We start from the raw sequence: 15,208 nt of genomic DNA, 5'->3' as shown, positions 1-15,208 counted from the left end.
CACTAAACTTTCATAATGTCACTGAGAAGATCACAAGTTCATGCCTTTTAATTGGATTGATGATTTCAAAACAATATAAACGTGAATGAGCATGATCTCCTCGTATTAACTTTTAAGTATATATATTAACTCAACCATATTTTATGAGTACAAAAGCTAATGCGATCTCTGCAATATTTCGCTTATATCATCGTCAATATTAAATCTTTTTTAGGAACAGAATTTTATTAGTGAAACCGCTATTCCTGTTTTCCTGTTTCACATTCAAAATTGTAATCTTTAAGAAAAAATAATGAACTGCATCAAAATGTGTTTTTCCATCGAAAAATATAAAATATAAGAAATTGTTGATATTCAGTCAAACAGGACTTACGTCAATGACTATTTTGACTAAAATTTCACGGTATCATCCAACAAAAAATCATATTAAGTATGACTTGAATTTTAACACATGTATTATAAAAATTAACTAATTTCTTACAAATGAAAATTTGAAATCAAATAAGTATTCACAGCCAAATATTACGTCCAAAGTTTATATGACAAACTAAAAAACTCCTATAATTATCATTACTTTTTGTGTAAAAAATAGGATTCATAAGGTAATTTCGTCACCAAACTAATATATAATTTCCACTCCTGCATTTGTTTGCCTTTTTTTTTCCATTTCCAAATTCCTAAATCCATTTCTACTCGTTATTCGTTTGAGAATGCTCCTCCACTTCACCCCAGTGAAGAGGTAAGGATCTTCCAAACGGTTCCTTTAAAGTAACTCTGTTGCCTGTGATATGCTACATGTACAAATAAATATCCTAGACAACAAAATTAACACGCACAAAAAAGGAGAGAGACTTTACTACACTACTTTTCTAAAAGCCATTTGTGTATTCAGTGTTCACCATGTGGCCATCAAGATTAATAGTCACGAACCTATGCGTATAAAACAAAAATTTCGCTGCTTCACTTCCGAGGTCTTTTTGATATAGCTTCTGTTTGCGCATCGCCCTGCCAAAATTTACCCTACAGATTAACATTACGTACACAAAAAAGCACCCTAGTGTGCTAATAAAAAATAGAGCCTTAGTTTCCTGATTGAAAACTAAAGTTGGATGGTTGATACCACACTATTAAAAACACATTGATACATCTGGTGGCACTTGTTTAGGTAACAATAAACAACTTACAGGAACAGAGAGTTGCTCACGTATGTAGTCCATTGACCGTAGTACAGCAACTAATGTATCCTTGGACACCTGAAACTTGACTTCACACGCACCAGTATTTGTATCGGCAACTGGAAGCTGAAACAGTTAAAAGAATTTCAACAATCTAAAAGTTTGTCGAAATACATAGACCAAAACTCAAAGGAACATTTTTAGAAAGTGGGATTTCTATACGATAACATCTTAAACAAGCAAGAAAGATGCATCAACCCCACAAAAGCCCCATGAAGTAAGAATAATACAATTGATGACAATAATTATCTTTTGCTTTTGTTCTCTTTATCTCTCTTCTCTTTTTAATCGGAAGGGGGTGAGACAAGCCAGTGAGGGGAAAAATAAAGAAAATAAAAACAAATACACACTCTTTTATATAGACATGACCTATCAATGTATAGATGTTTCATCATTTTCACAATGTTTTCACCCTAATCGACGAAAAATGCTAGAAACTTCCATTTAACACAATCATTACTCTGCATATATGCTCTTTGCATCAAATATGATCTCCAAGATAGAATATCAATTCCTGTTCAGTCTCGAGATACGAAGGAAGAAGCTAAGTATTTATCCATATGTATGTTCTTCATATTTTAAACTGAATTTGGTAAGATCAATTATAAGATTTTAGTCAAAATCAAGTATATTGTCGTAACATTATATTACAAGTTATCTACCTCAACAGCATCATGTCATTTTTATAAAGCAGCTATATTTTCAACTGCGTGATGCCTACTTTCTTTAATAGCCAATATGAATATGCTCATACCTAACCATTTTCCCTAATAATAAATGTCATTTACCTATACCACCAGCCTCTGAAAAACAACAGTCTAGCTCTGTTCCCTTTATGTATCTTGCCAATTGAAATAATTAAAATTTTCTTCCTTAGAAACCTAATTAATAGTATGTGCTCCTTAAATAAAACCTAACCTTATAAATATAAATCAAAATAAATATCCTACCACCCCCATTTACAGCCACTCAGTAAGAAGAGAAGTGCTTTAAGGAAATTTAATATGACAATACAAAGCAGCATCAATCCCTGCTTTTCTAGTACTAATACTAAAGCAACAAAGCATAAGGACAGGGCCTATTTGAGAAAAATAAGTCTAATGGAACAAAATCACAGACCTTTAGATTTAATACAGCAAACTTCCTAGTTGGCGCAGAAAGCTGATCTCTGATGTTGACCATATGGTTAAACAACGGTTCCAAAGTAACTTTTGACAGATTAAACTTAACTTCCGATTCTGTTGATGGATTCTTGCTATAATCTTGCAACTGCATTTGAAATAAGCTTAAAGGACTTAGGATCCTCACATTCTCGTTATTTGTTAAATTGATGCAAGAGGATAAAAGCAGGATAACCTCACACGATCAGATGTTACATAAGACATTCATATACTCATAAAGGGATTAAAGGTTATCTGTGTCTCAGAAAATTCTCATGCAAAAGCACAGGTATCTAAACCAAATTTAAACTAAATCATGAGTATTACTACCAGGTTTTCATCATTCATATAATTATCAGCACACCTTAAGATTGATAACAGCCACTCTATTCCCTGGTGTTGAGTTCTTGTTTTCCATTACCCATGTCAATGATTTCAGACAGGGATAGACCACCTACAGAATAGAACACAAGGACCAATTTATTGGATTGCGGTCCAATTCCAATCCCAAGAATATGTCAAATAAAAAAAGGGGAAGAGGTTCTCCTTCACATACCATGTTTTCAGGTGGACCATCATCGCGCTGAAGAGACACTGGAGTCATTCGCGGTAAATTTAAATCAGCAACTGATTGAACAGGAGTACTAGCATCATTAAGGTTAAACCTCTTTGTTGTTTCATCCTGCTGTGGCCACAAAAGAGGGTTTGTATCTGCTGTTGAAGTTGGGGATTTTCTGTCATCATAAGCAGTCCAACTGACGGGATGACTAGGTGGGGAAACTTTGGCCACACTTCTCTTCATGAAAGAAATCTTCTTTGCACTTTCTCTAAGAGCACCAATTGCAGTATCATGTGTTTCCACATTCATTGCCCCTTCTTCAGCATATTTGATGGCTTCCCAACAAAGATTGCTATATCGTGATGCCAAAGAATCGTGTACATGCGATTCACCAGCATGTTCACTGCTTTTTGCATTTCTTGTCCACCGTTTTAAAATATAATGAGATGGTAACGTAAGTACATTAGTTACAGTAAAAACAGTTAGAACATGTCTACATAGAATGCCTGAGTACTCAAACATTTGACAACTACAGTCAGCTCTCAACTCAGAAAGGTTTAACGTGACAACATAAGCCTTTTGGTCATCATCAAATTTTGCAACCCTGAATATGCTACTTTCTCCATCTTCTTCAATTCTGTTGGCTGTATAAGCAAAGGTCTCGACTAGCTCTTCTTGAAACTTTGAAAATATTTTCCGGGTATAGAGATTAGCAGCCTGTTTCTCCATTGGGGAAGGTGTCTTCAGGACAGGGGTGGAGGAAATTGTCTCATAATCTGTTTCTAATTCTTTTTCAAACCAGTTCTCTAAAGCTTGTTCATACTGCCTAAAGAACACTGGTAATGTTGCCTGATGGTTGAGAAAACCATAAAAAAAAGAGCCATCAATTCCTTGATTAGGAGATATTACTGCAAAAAATGAATCACGAAAATATGCTGGAACCCATTGTGCACGAGCATTGTACAATGACTGAAGCCAATCATTTTTTGTGAGTTCATATTTATTCATGATAAAATTCCAACATGAATCAAACTCCTCAATTGTTTCTGTCAGATTAATACAATTATATAGTTCAATCTGAAAATTTGGATGCATGTTGCATACATAAGCCAACTTCTCATGGCCTTCTCGCAAGACATGCCATTTGCTTATACAGTGGCGTGTTTGAGGGAAAACTTGTGAAATTGCTGTTTGTATAGCTCTGTCTTGATCAGTAGTGATAGAGACAGGGTAACGGTCATTCATCGCTGTCAAAAATGTCTTGAAGAGCCAGACAAAAGAAGCCTCGGAATCATCCAAGAGGAGTGCACAACCAAACAAAATCATCTGACTATGATGGTTTACCCCAGTGAACAGAGCAAAGGGCACTCTATATTGATTTATTCTGTAAGTTGTGTCCATAGTAACTGCATCACCAAAATGACCATAAGCAGTCCTTGATCTCGCATCTGCCCAAAACACATTAGACATGTGATTATCATCATCAAGTTGTATTGCATAGAAGAAACCAGGGTTCTCAGCTTGCATTTTCTTAAAGTACTCCAGCAGGTTGTGAGCATCCCTCCCTAATGTCCTCTTTTGAATAGTTGGCCTAACAGCATAATTCATCATTGACGGACTTTTAACAAGGTGAGCTGTTTCAGAAATAGTAGCAACTGCAGGAATATTTCTAATCCCGTGGATATTCTTAGTGGGAATACAATTCTTATCCATAGATACATACATCACACCACTTGGAACAAGCCCCACTCCTTGGTAAGTTTCAGGCATGGTTCTTCCCACACTAGAAAAGTGTCTGCGCGGCCTAATACTATGCACCTTACTAAGGCTTGCCATGGAATGACTATGCTCCTTCACAAATTGTGTAACAACCCACTTATTTTGACCCTTCTTCTCGATCCTAATCATTGCAGTGCAACTTTCAGCAAGTTTTCTTTTCAAATCCTCCCTGCCACAGACAAATTCCCAGTACATATTTTCCCCATCGGCTTTGGAACGACCATGTGAGCCAGCTTTGCAGCTGAAACCCACTCGTCTGGCATACTCATTGTAGAAAGTCTTTGCAGCATCTTCAGAATCAAACTCCCTACCCACATACGGCTCAGAAACCCCAACCTCAACATGAGAACCAGAGTTGTTTTCAGCATTATTAACTCCACCTTCAATATGTTCAACATTCCCATCATCTGCCATAGCTTGATGGTCACTTCCTTCTCCCATGTTTATCACTTGTATGAAGCAAAAGTTGCATGCTTTAATCCTATCAAATAGAAAGGCGTTGTCTTAAATTACCTATGCAGCAAGTAAATCCAAAATTAAAAAATGAAGCGTTTTATCTCAAATATTCTCATTAATAGAATGTTGCAAAACAAAGAAAAGAACCATAGAAAGGAGAAGAAAAAAAAGTGAACTTCTTCAGATTAAAAGAAAATTTTCATTTACCAAATTAACGTCATATGAAGTGACACGAATAAAAACTCAGTCCTATCACAAAGTGTCCGTTAATAAATCAAAACCAGACATCATCAGATATTTGGTATAGCCAAAAATGGAACAAAGGTTCAATGTCAAATAGGTTTGAGCTAAACATCATAACTACAATACACAATTTTAACATTCAATTAATTATCACAATTAGTTATCACAAATAGGTCAAAATGCATACCTAGAGATGAAGTAATCAATAGAAGTCGCAAAACTTTCAGTGAAATTCACAAAAATAAAAATAAAAAATCAATAAAAATAGTAACTATTACATAATTCATTGTAAAAATTAAACGAGAGATAAGAAGTCCGAGCTTACAGCAATAAATACCGAGTATGGCGCTAATAAGAACCGTAAATAATTTCAGTGCTCCATATCGGGGTTGAAGAATCGCAGAAACGCACGAATGTCGAGAAAACGAAACGGGTGCGTTTTGAAAAGTGCTAGGGTTTGTGGTCGAGCAGCTCCGGGCGGTTGCAGAGACGGAGGAGGAAGGAGCGTGACAGTGGGTGGATGTAGTGTTGCATATGTTAGATATGAGTGCACACGTCATATTAACCGTTGATATAAATCTAACGGTTATCATTCAATCCATTTAAAATTGGAACTTCGATTATTTTTCTGCCTTTTGTGGTGAGATTTCTTGAGTGCACTGTGCACCATCCATCATCCATCTATCGCTCTGGCTCCACGTAACATTTCCACCGTCCGTTCTTTTTATGATTGTATTATTTTACAAGGCTTAATTATAATTTTCCATTCTATATTTTTCAAAATTCACAATTTCCTCCTTCTAAAACTTTTAGCTGTTTATTTTTAATTTTCAATAATTTTATATCCTGAAATATTTTTAACATAATCTTGATTCTTTAATTTTTAATTATTCATAATTTATTACATTTCCAATTCAACTATTCGTCAAAATTTATTATTAGGACATAATAAAATAAAGAAAAACGTGTAATACTCATTATTTTCTTTCAGAATTGTAAAGGTTTTCCATATCTTTTTGAAAATTGAAAATTAAACACAATGGGGTTAAAAAATGAGAAAATAAGAAACAAAATTATGAATTTTACAAAATAAAGAGAACCAAACTACAATTAAACATTCCTTTTAATATACTTTAGTAAAATTATTTATCAATAGTATGCTGTCATCTAATAGCATATACATAAGTTTGTTCATTTTAATTATAACCTTCCTATTAATTAAATTTCTAAATAGTTAATCATATTGCATGTTTTATAAATTATATGCATATATCTGATTATTCTTTTTAATAACCTTTCAAATTCAAATAAAGATAAAAAAAATAAGGTATATCTAAATATACATGTATTATTACGTTTTTAAAATACAATCGTTTTTATAGTGGCCACAAAAGATTCTCATTCTCTTATTTCAATTTAATTATATTTATTTTCTTTATGTATTTTACAGCTAAATATAATCAATTTATGCGTTAAACAAGTTTTTAATATTTATAGAATTGAAAAATATTAAAATTGACACCTCCACGATAATTTCAGTATTTTTCATACTCAACATTTAATAAATACGTGAATTTGACTTTGATGATATAACTTTACTTTAAATTGAACGTAATTTTTTAGATACATTAACGACAAAATTAGCACGTAAATCATATAATTATAAACCGTCCCTATCAAAATTACTAAAACATACCAAAACCTTATTTAATTCTTAACTCTTTATATACAAATTTGTCACGTATTACAAAATTTTCATTTTATATTTATATACATTAACATATCAAAACAAAAAAGGACACTATTGTTTCACGTGTTGAATTATACTATTGAAGTAAGTTAATATATAAGCTTTGTGTTTTTTAAAGATTTGGTGAAATGAACATGATCATGAGTTTAATATGATTTTAGAGAATAAATTTAAAACTTAACCTTATAATAGGATGAATGTTGATATATGTTTCCATGGAAGAGTGTGATAAAGAGAGAAAGTGCAGAAAGAATGAATGAAAAGAAAGGATTCAAAGAGAAATAACATCAGAGAAAGGTAGTTCAGTGGGATCAGGGTGGTTGGGCATAACAGTTTTGGAGAGTCTCAAGAGACTTCTCATAGGTAGAATAGCTTTAGGGTTAACATCATGCATGCTCCTTGAAAACAAGGATCTGCATGCTTCATTGGCCTTGTTACAGAGCTCAACATGTTTGTTGTTATTGGGACCCAACAGACAGTGTCCCAGAATCCTCATAACAGGTTGCAACAGTTCCCAAGACAGAGGAACTCGACCTTCGACCCTGTTCTTCTTTTCAACCACCCCTTCTTCTTCTTCCTTCGCTCCGCCGTCTTCCAACTTCTTACACATCTCACCCTCTTCAAAATTCTTATACATCTCACCGTCTTGCCCTGCCCACACCTTGCAAAACTCGCAAAAATCGGTCTTTGAGGACACCGGCATGTGCCCGATCTTCGCGTAGAAGAGTTCCAGCGCCACGCCCACAATGCGGGCACGGCGCGTGGACCGCACGGTGCCGTGGGGCTCCAGCGCGGGGGAGACCACGGCGATTTCGGGGTCGGTGGCGGCGGAGTTGGCGGGGCCTTTGCCGGGGGTTTTCGCGGTGGCCTCGTGGTACACGCTGGGTTGTGAGAGGTCGGGGATCGTTATGGACACGGGCTTCCCGGCGCGTGAGGTTGTTTCGTACGCGTAGAGGGCCAGGATAACGGCTTCGAAGCCGGCTTGGGGTTTCCGGTCGGCGACGCGTGAGAGGTAGACGCCGGCGATGACGGGGAGGAAGCGGAGAACAAGGAGCTGGAGGTCCACGACGCCTGACTGGAACGTGTCGTAGAGCCAACGGCAGAGGTTGTTGTCGCCGGCGCCGGAGTTGGGCTGGCGGAGGAGGGCGGAGATTTTGGAGTAGAGGTCGGGGCTGGTGAGGAGAGAGGCAGGGGTGAGCTTGGAGAGAGAGGGGACGATGGAGGAGAGCGAGTCCACGGCGGTTTGCATTTTCAACGGGGAGTCCGTTGCGGTGGCGGAAGCTTTGGGTTTGGCGGAGGGAGTGGTGGCTTCGTCGCCGGACATTGTTTGTGGTGTGATGGAGAGAGGATTACGTAGTTATTGTGATTAGCGATGAGTTCTTCTGTGAGAGATAGAAAAACTCAACGGTTGGAGCCAAAATAGGATCTTATATTTCGCTATAAAACAAGTGAGTGACATTTTTTATTTTTTTTAATTAGTATAAAATATATAAATCAGAAACAAAATCAACTTCATGGTAATAATTTATTCAGTTGAGATAAAGAAAAAAATTATAAATATTTTTTTTTATATGATACGATGTACCAAAATTAAGATCTGAGATGGGAAAGTTTTTCATTCTTCCGTTTATGCGTTATTCGCGGGTAGTGAATCATTATTATAATTTACTTATTATTATTATTATTATGGATGAATATTATTATGTTGTTTAATTTGAATATAAAACGTGATACAAACAGTGTGCACTTAAGATTAATAACGTTATACAGTTGTGAAAAAACGTTCATGGATACAAAAATAAGTCAAAGATACGAATTAATTAAAAAATTGTTGTTATTGGTAAATAGTTGGCACATGCACGATGGGATAATATAAATTGTAATCAATATATTATGTATAATTCAATTATTCAACACGTTTTTGTAAAGTATACTTAAAATTTTATAAACGAAAATAAGAGAGAAGGGAAAAGAAGAAGGAAAGAACATATAAGCTTGATAAAAACTAAGTTGTGGGCTTTGACTTTGATTTTTGTGAGTGATATGGTTTTTATGCTTACTTTGTTAGCAACTTTGTATATTTTAACTTGTTCTTACTTTGTTAACAACATCTAAAAGTAAAATTGGATAATTTGTGAATAATGTTTAAAAGTAAAATTGGATATTGTGGTATAATTGATAGATATTATTACTAGTAATGTTTATATTTTAATATGATTTAGTTATTTTTAATATACACATGCAATAATTATATTTTACTAGTAAATTGTATACAAGATACTTGATACGTAAATTTATCATTTTAACTATATGATGAGATTAAATATTAAGTAAGATAACATATGATGTTGTATTAAATTATCGTATTAGCAAAAATCAGTTTATATATTTAGTAAAAATATTTTTTTTATTAAAATTATGTCCTTCACGAGCATAAAGACTAGTATGAATAAATTTTAAATTATATGGGTGGGGTGTAGGTACGAGTGTGTGTGGATTGATGGGTGTGTGTAAAAAATAATTAATGACATAATAAGTGGGTAGAACCTAAGAAAATGATAAGGAGGATAAAACTTACACAACCCGAAGAAATTCAAATGCAACTTCTGAGTTTTCTATTTAACAACTTGTAAAAATTTCCTTGTTAGAAAACCTAAAATAAAATTATGCTTTCCTTTTGATAAATTTCAAAATCAAAACATGTTTTGAAAAAATCTGTTTACACACAATACTTTTTAGGTATAATTATCTTATTGGTTCTTAAATATAGTTTTTTTTTAAATAATTTTGTTTTTATGTTTTTTAAAAAGTATCTAAATTGATTCTTTCTATTAAATTCCACATTACAGCGTCAAGTGTTATTTATGTGGCGGAAAGAAGTGATATTAGGTGTTGTGTAGTGACAATTGGAGTGAATTGACATATTAGTGAAAATTCAATTGGAGGATTAGGGATTTTTGAATTGGGGGATTAGGGTTTTTTGAATTGCAATGAGTAAATGGGCAATTGAGATTAGGAATTTTTAATTGCAATAGTGTAGTTGCACATTGCTCAACACAAATTGTCTTTGCAATCTCATGGCCCTCAAATGTAAGAAGTGCAATCTCATTGTCCTGCCGTTAAACCCTAAATCCCCTGAATTCCCTAACTCTCTGCGCTACTACGCCCTCTGCCTCGCCATCCACGCTCACTCTGGGACCTGATCTCTTCTTCAAATTCACCTCCAAAGCCCAAAGCGTCAATAATAAATGGACTTCATATCAACATCATATTATTTGACAAGTCAGAAGATAGGACCGTGAGAAATTGAAACTACACCTGTGATTTCGCTTATGGGTTTGGGTTTAGAGTTTGTGCAGAGGAGAAATAATATTAAAAAATTAAAATATAAATATAATTAATAATTAATTATAAATGTACATAATACCTGGAATCCATCTATGCACAATTGTGCCATATAGTGTGCCACGTAATCATCATTTAACATCGTCTATATCAATTTAACATAAGGGATCAACCATAATTTTGAGCTTCATGTTATTCAGCCCAAGAGACATGTCAGATTCAGGGCATCCCAATTAACTGAAATGACGGTTTCTCATTTGAAATTTGTACAATAAATTTTTTAATAAAAGCACACATCGCCATATACTATACTTTTTAATTCTTTTAGAGATTTATCTAAAAGATTTGCAATATAACTAGGAATACGTCTCAGATACCATGCATGAGTTAATAAACATGTTAGATTTTTTTTAACAAAACTTATGATTTAATAGATTTTTTTAAAAACCACAATAATAAATTGAATATAAACTCTAAATGTAGGGTTAAAAAGATATTTATACTTATTTTTTTTTATATTTTTCCAAAATTTGTTTTGCTGCTTTACAATTAATTCGAAATAAAATAGTTTATTTATTAATTCATGTTGGAATTTAGTTATGCATTTTTTTACAGTACAATACTTACTTTGTGATCGTTTCATACTCCTCAATGGTATTTAATTATGTGTTCTTTCTGATGTTCTATCCTTTGTTTTAGAATTCCTCCATATCTTATTTTAGATGCATGAGACTCTAGTATCTAGAGGCTTCAGGATTATGAATTCCAAGGTCTCATGTCCAAAAAACCTTATATTTTGTGAGTGATATATTCATCTTTTTAGCTGATACTACTAGACCCTTTTGTTTTATAATAGTTTTTAAGTGTTTTATATGTTTTTCTAAGGATTCTGGAAATTTTAGAATGTTGCCCAGATATACTACAGTAAAATTTGAATATGGGGAAAATATATTATTCATTATATTTTGAAATTCAGAGGGAGCATTTCTTAATCCCATTGGCATTACATTCTATTCATAATGGCCAAAGGGAACCACAAAGGGAGTATTATATTTATCCTCTTCTTTTATCTTTATCTTATAATATCTTGATTTCATATCAAATTTAGAGAAAATGCATTGTATAATTTATTATTTAAATCTTTCTCATGGTAGATTATACATAATCCATTTAAGAACATTATTCAAGGTTTTATAATTAATTACCATATGAGGTTCTCCTCTTTCTATTTCATTTACATTGTTGACACAAAAACTTGCACAACTCCTATAGTCTTATTAACTTTTTCTCCAAAAAGCTATTTAATTTTCTTTTACAAAATTCTAGGGTTTTGCCTTTGTAGGGATTTGGTTTTCTTGGAAATACATATGGTATGGTAGTTCTATGGTAAATGAATTTCTATGACAAAAAGTTGTAGGGACCTCTACACAGACTTCTTTTTGAATTCTTCCTCTATTTTTTAAAAATTTTGTAATATATTTTTATAGGATTTCTTCAACCCTTTAGTATTTTATTTCATCCTTTATATATTTTATTTGATTTTTCCTTATCATTTAATTGTTTTAAGAAGTTTTCTTCTTCGGTTTGAAAGAGGTTATTTGTCTCTTTGCACCTTATTAGTTTTAAAACTTCAAATAAACTACCTTGTGTTTCTATTCCTCCTATATATTTATTGGGTTTCATGAAAACTTTTCAGAGCAATAATTGAGATAGTTATTAATGTAAATTGGTCCTTCATATAGATTTATCTCAAATATTGCTAAAATTTGATTATTTAGTTAATATGGCAAACAACAATGTACACTTCCTTGTCTGAATAATGGTTTTATAGTTATTTCTACTGATATATTATAAAATAATTTATGTTATCCTTATATATATGTATATTTTATAATAGTACTTAATAGAACAATAAATAAAGTTGTTAATTCATGATACCATATGTGAAGGATTAAATATATACATATATAAACCATCTTTTACATATTATTATGTTTTAATGCCCAAATACTTTATGGGAATATTTCTTATAATCAATGATGTAATATATATTTTATATTTTACATGTAGATTATGTTACAAGTGTATGTAATATATATGTTTTATAATTTAGAATCCTATTTATTTTAGTGTTTAAAATTAAAATTTGACTAAACTTGTGTTTTATTTTTATAATAATATTGTGTTGGAAAGGCCGGGAGAAGGGGTGGTGTGTTTGGCAGATTCCTTTTCTCAAATCGAACCTGTGGATCTCAATTCATTCTTTGTCGTCGCAGACCTAACCACACAAACGCTAATCCTAATTACATTTTCTTTATCCCAATCTCTTCTCTTCTCTTCTCTTCTCAAGGTATTTCTTTCCTCTCTAACCTTTTTTTCTCCTTTCAATCGTTCTTATTTTTCCCAATTTCTTTTTCAATTTTACAATTCCTCTACCCATAGTTTGGTCACTGATTGTTCCTCAGATTAGGTTAACTTTAGGGTTTGCAATTTGCTATTTTTCTTGCCTTCGGTTTGGGAATTTTGTATTTGTTACGTCGTTGCGGGGGTTTGAGCTTTCAACCCTTTTGATTCATAGAGTAGGATCCACATTTTTTATGGCATTTGAGTGCCTAAATAGGACTGGGGTTTCTCAAAATTTGGCAGAATTTGTAGCAAATCCAGACATAGACACAGTTGAACCTAATCAGCTTAGTTCCAAATCCTTCACCGAAGGAGTGGCAACGAAAAATCTTTTTCCAGATAGCAGACCTGGGAAGAGCGTGAAGCTTAAGGGAGCATCCAAGATTAGTTCCAAGAAGGGAATCAAAGCTCCAGGAAGTGGTTTGAACCAGTCATCAATTCCTGGTGATGTGGTTTTAAATTGTGGTTTGTCCATCACTGACCTTCCTTCGGCGTTGATATCTGAGATTTTGAGTTGCCTTGACCCCAAGGATCTGGGCATTGTTTCGTGTGTCTCAACGATTTTCCAAAGGGTTGCATCCGAGCACCATGCTTGGAAGCATTTCTATTGTCAGTGGTGGGGGCTTCCAACTGCCTCCTTGGCTGTGGATGATGATAAGTCATGGAAGGAGATTTTCGTGGAAAGGGAGTTTAGGAGTAAGACTTTTATGGGACGATATAGTATGGAAGTGTTGTATGGGCATACTGAGGGAGTTAAGACTGTTTTCCTATTGGCTTCTGCGAAGCTCATATTTACCTCTGGGTATGACTCTGTTGTGAGGATGTGGGACATGGAGAATGGGTTGTCGATTGCTTCATCAAGACCCCTTGGCTGCACCATTCGAGCCGTTGCAGCGGATAGAAAACTATTGGTTGCTGGCGGTACTGATGGATTTATTCTTTGTTGGAGGGCTGTAGAAGGACTGCCTCACCTGTTTGAGCTCAGAGCCTCACAGAATCATCAGAATACTGAGGTTCGACTTTGGGGACACGAAGGTCCTATAACTTCCCTTGCTTTAGATCTTACAAGGATTTACAGTGGTTCATGGGACACTACTGTTCGAGTGTGGGACCGTGATTCAATGAAGTGTACTGCAGTGCTGAGGCACAGTGACTGGGTCTGGGCACTTGTCCCTCATGATACAAGTGTGGCCAGCACCTCAGGTTCAGATGTGTATATTTGGGATACTAGTAGTGGGGCTTTGATGACCATTGTTTCTAATGCTCATGTTGGTAACACTTATGCTTTGGCACGGAGCCATACAGGGGACTTCCTTTTCACTGGAGGTGAAAATGGTGCAATTCACATGTATGAGATTGTAAATGATGGTTATGAGTGTGAAGCTTGGCATGTTTGTACTTGGGTTCCTCACTCGGCTGCTGTGTATTCCCTTGCCTTTGAATTTCCATGGCTTGTTTCAGCATCAAGTGATGGCAAGCTAGCTCTAATTGATGTGAGAAAGCTGTTGAAGTCTAGCAAACGAGCTCTTGGTAAGAGAGTTTCAAAGGTAAAGCATTTGAGTGGAGACATAGCTGAGCCTCCACAGAGGATGTTGCATGGATTTAAGAGCAACCTTTTCTCTGTGGATATAGGAGCTGATCGAATTGTGTGTGGAGGTGAAGAAGGTGTTATCAGGATCTGGAATTTCACAGAAGCTCTGGAAATTGAGCGAAGAGCCCGCAAATTAAGAGGAATACGATTAGAGAACAGAATGAGGCGACGGAAGCTCCAAACAGAGCTTAGCAATGATCAATGTTCAGTTGCTGCCAAGAAGAATTCTGTCACTTGTATTTGGCCCAATAAACGTGGGATGAGCGGAAAGCTGAAAGCATAGTGACGGATTTTGGCCATCTGATTTGCTTTATTTACTTTCACCAACTGTCATTATTTTACAAAATTCATGTATACGATATTTTAGTTTCAAGCAGTTAAATTGACGAATTTTATGTTTATCTCTATTATTATGATATTATTAGTGATCAGATCAGACTACTTCAATCTACTTCTCAATGGTATCTGAGAATGACAGAGCCTCTCTTCTAGAATTGTTTTTACCCAAGATATTTGTTCTAGAATTCTAAGTGCGTTTGATACCTAGTATGGACTATTGATTTATACACATTCATTTATGTTTTTGGACGATAAGCTTGTACATGGATATACTCATTATCCATCGAATCCCTTTTATTAGGCTAATATAGACACAATGTTTTCGGCCGTCTTCAAAAATAAAGTTAT

At 34.4% G+C, this 15,208-nt stretch overlaps 3 protein-coding genes across 5 annotated transcripts; 1 reads left to right on the top strand and 2 right to left on the bottom strand.

The window, feature by feature from the left end:
* Positions 1 to 606: 606 nt before the first annotated feature.
* On the bottom strand, positions 607 to 6,160 carry LOC137824073 (protein FAR1-RELATED SEQUENCE 3). Of its 3 annotated transcripts, none has more exons than XM_068629517.2 (6): positions 5,758 to 6,160; positions 2,952 to 5,214; positions 2,760 to 2,849; positions 2,355 to 2,504; positions 1,185 to 1,301; positions 607 to 1,005 (listed from the first exon to the last, which is right to left on the bottom strand). In XM_068629517.2, the coding sequence occupies exons 2-6, from the start codon at positions 5,172 to 5,174 to the stop codon at positions 961 to 963; spliced, it is 2,625 nt and encodes an 874-aa protein (XP_068485618.1). In that variant the 5' UTR covers positions 5,175 to 5,214; positions 5,758 to 6,160; the 3' UTR covers positions 607 to 960. The 3 variants fall into 3 exon arrangements, with proteins under 3 accessions (XP_068485618.1, XP_068485619.1, XP_068485621.1); XM_068629518.2 differs by having other exon boundaries at positions 2,952 to 5,246; positions 5,758 to 6,129; XM_068629520.2 differs by having other exon boundaries at positions 5,770 to 5,977.
* Positions 6,161 to 7,333: 1,173 nt separating this feature from the next.
* On the bottom strand, positions 7,334 to 8,601 carry LOC137824473 (hyccin). Its single transcript, XM_068630125.2, has one exon. The coding sequence runs from the start codon at positions 8,504 to 8,506 to the stop codon at positions 7,454 to 7,456; it is 1,053 nt and encodes a 350-aa protein (XP_068486226.2). The 5' UTR covers positions 8,507 to 8,601; the 3' UTR covers positions 7,334 to 7,453.
* A 4,295-nt stretch (positions 8,602 to 12,896) lies between these two features.
* On the top strand, positions 12,897 to 14,968 carry FBX2 (F-box protein 2). The gene has a single exon (XM_068628430.2). It carries the CDS (start codon positions 13,125 to 13,127, stop codon positions 14,802 to 14,804), a length of 1,680 nt encoding a protein of 559 aa, XP_068484531.1. The 5' UTR covers positions 12,897 to 13,124; the 3' UTR covers positions 14,805 to 14,968.
* Positions 14,969 to 15,208: the final 240 nt, after the last annotated feature.

Source organism: Phaseolus vulgaris, chromosome 8, assembly GCF_051622355.1.
Source record: "Phaseolus vulgaris cultivar YP4 chromosome 8, ASM5162235v1, whole genome shotgun sequence".
In the NCBI taxonomy this organism is placed as follows: Eukaryota; Viridiplantae; Streptophyta; class Magnoliopsida; order Fabales; family Fabaceae; genus Phaseolus; species Phaseolus vulgaris.
This window is presented reverse-complemented; position numbering and strand designations above follow the sequence as displayed.

Excerpts from the sequence above, each read along its gene's own strand:
- LOC137824073 (XM_068629517.2), bottom strand. The coding sequence starts at position 5,174 with ATGGGAGAAGGAAGTGACCATCAAGCTATGGCAGATGATGGGAATGTT. Across the intron at positions 2,505-2,759 it reads TGGCTGTTATCAATCTTAAG|TTGCAAGATTATAGCAAGAA; the intron begins GTGTGCTGATAA and ends TTTCAAATGCAG. Across the intron at positions 1,006-1,184 it reads GTGAGCAACTCTCTGTTCCT|GGCGATGCGCAAACAGAAGC; the intron begins GTAAGTTGTTTA and ends AAATTTTGGCAG.
- LOC137824473 (XM_068630125.2), bottom strand. The coding sequence starts at position 8,506 with ATGTCCGGCGACGAAGCCACCACTCCCTCCGCCAAACCCAAAGCTTCC.
- FBX2 (XM_068628430.2), top strand. The coding sequence starts at position 13,125 with ATGGCATTTGAGTGCCTAAATAGGACTGGGGTTTCTCAAAATTTGGCA.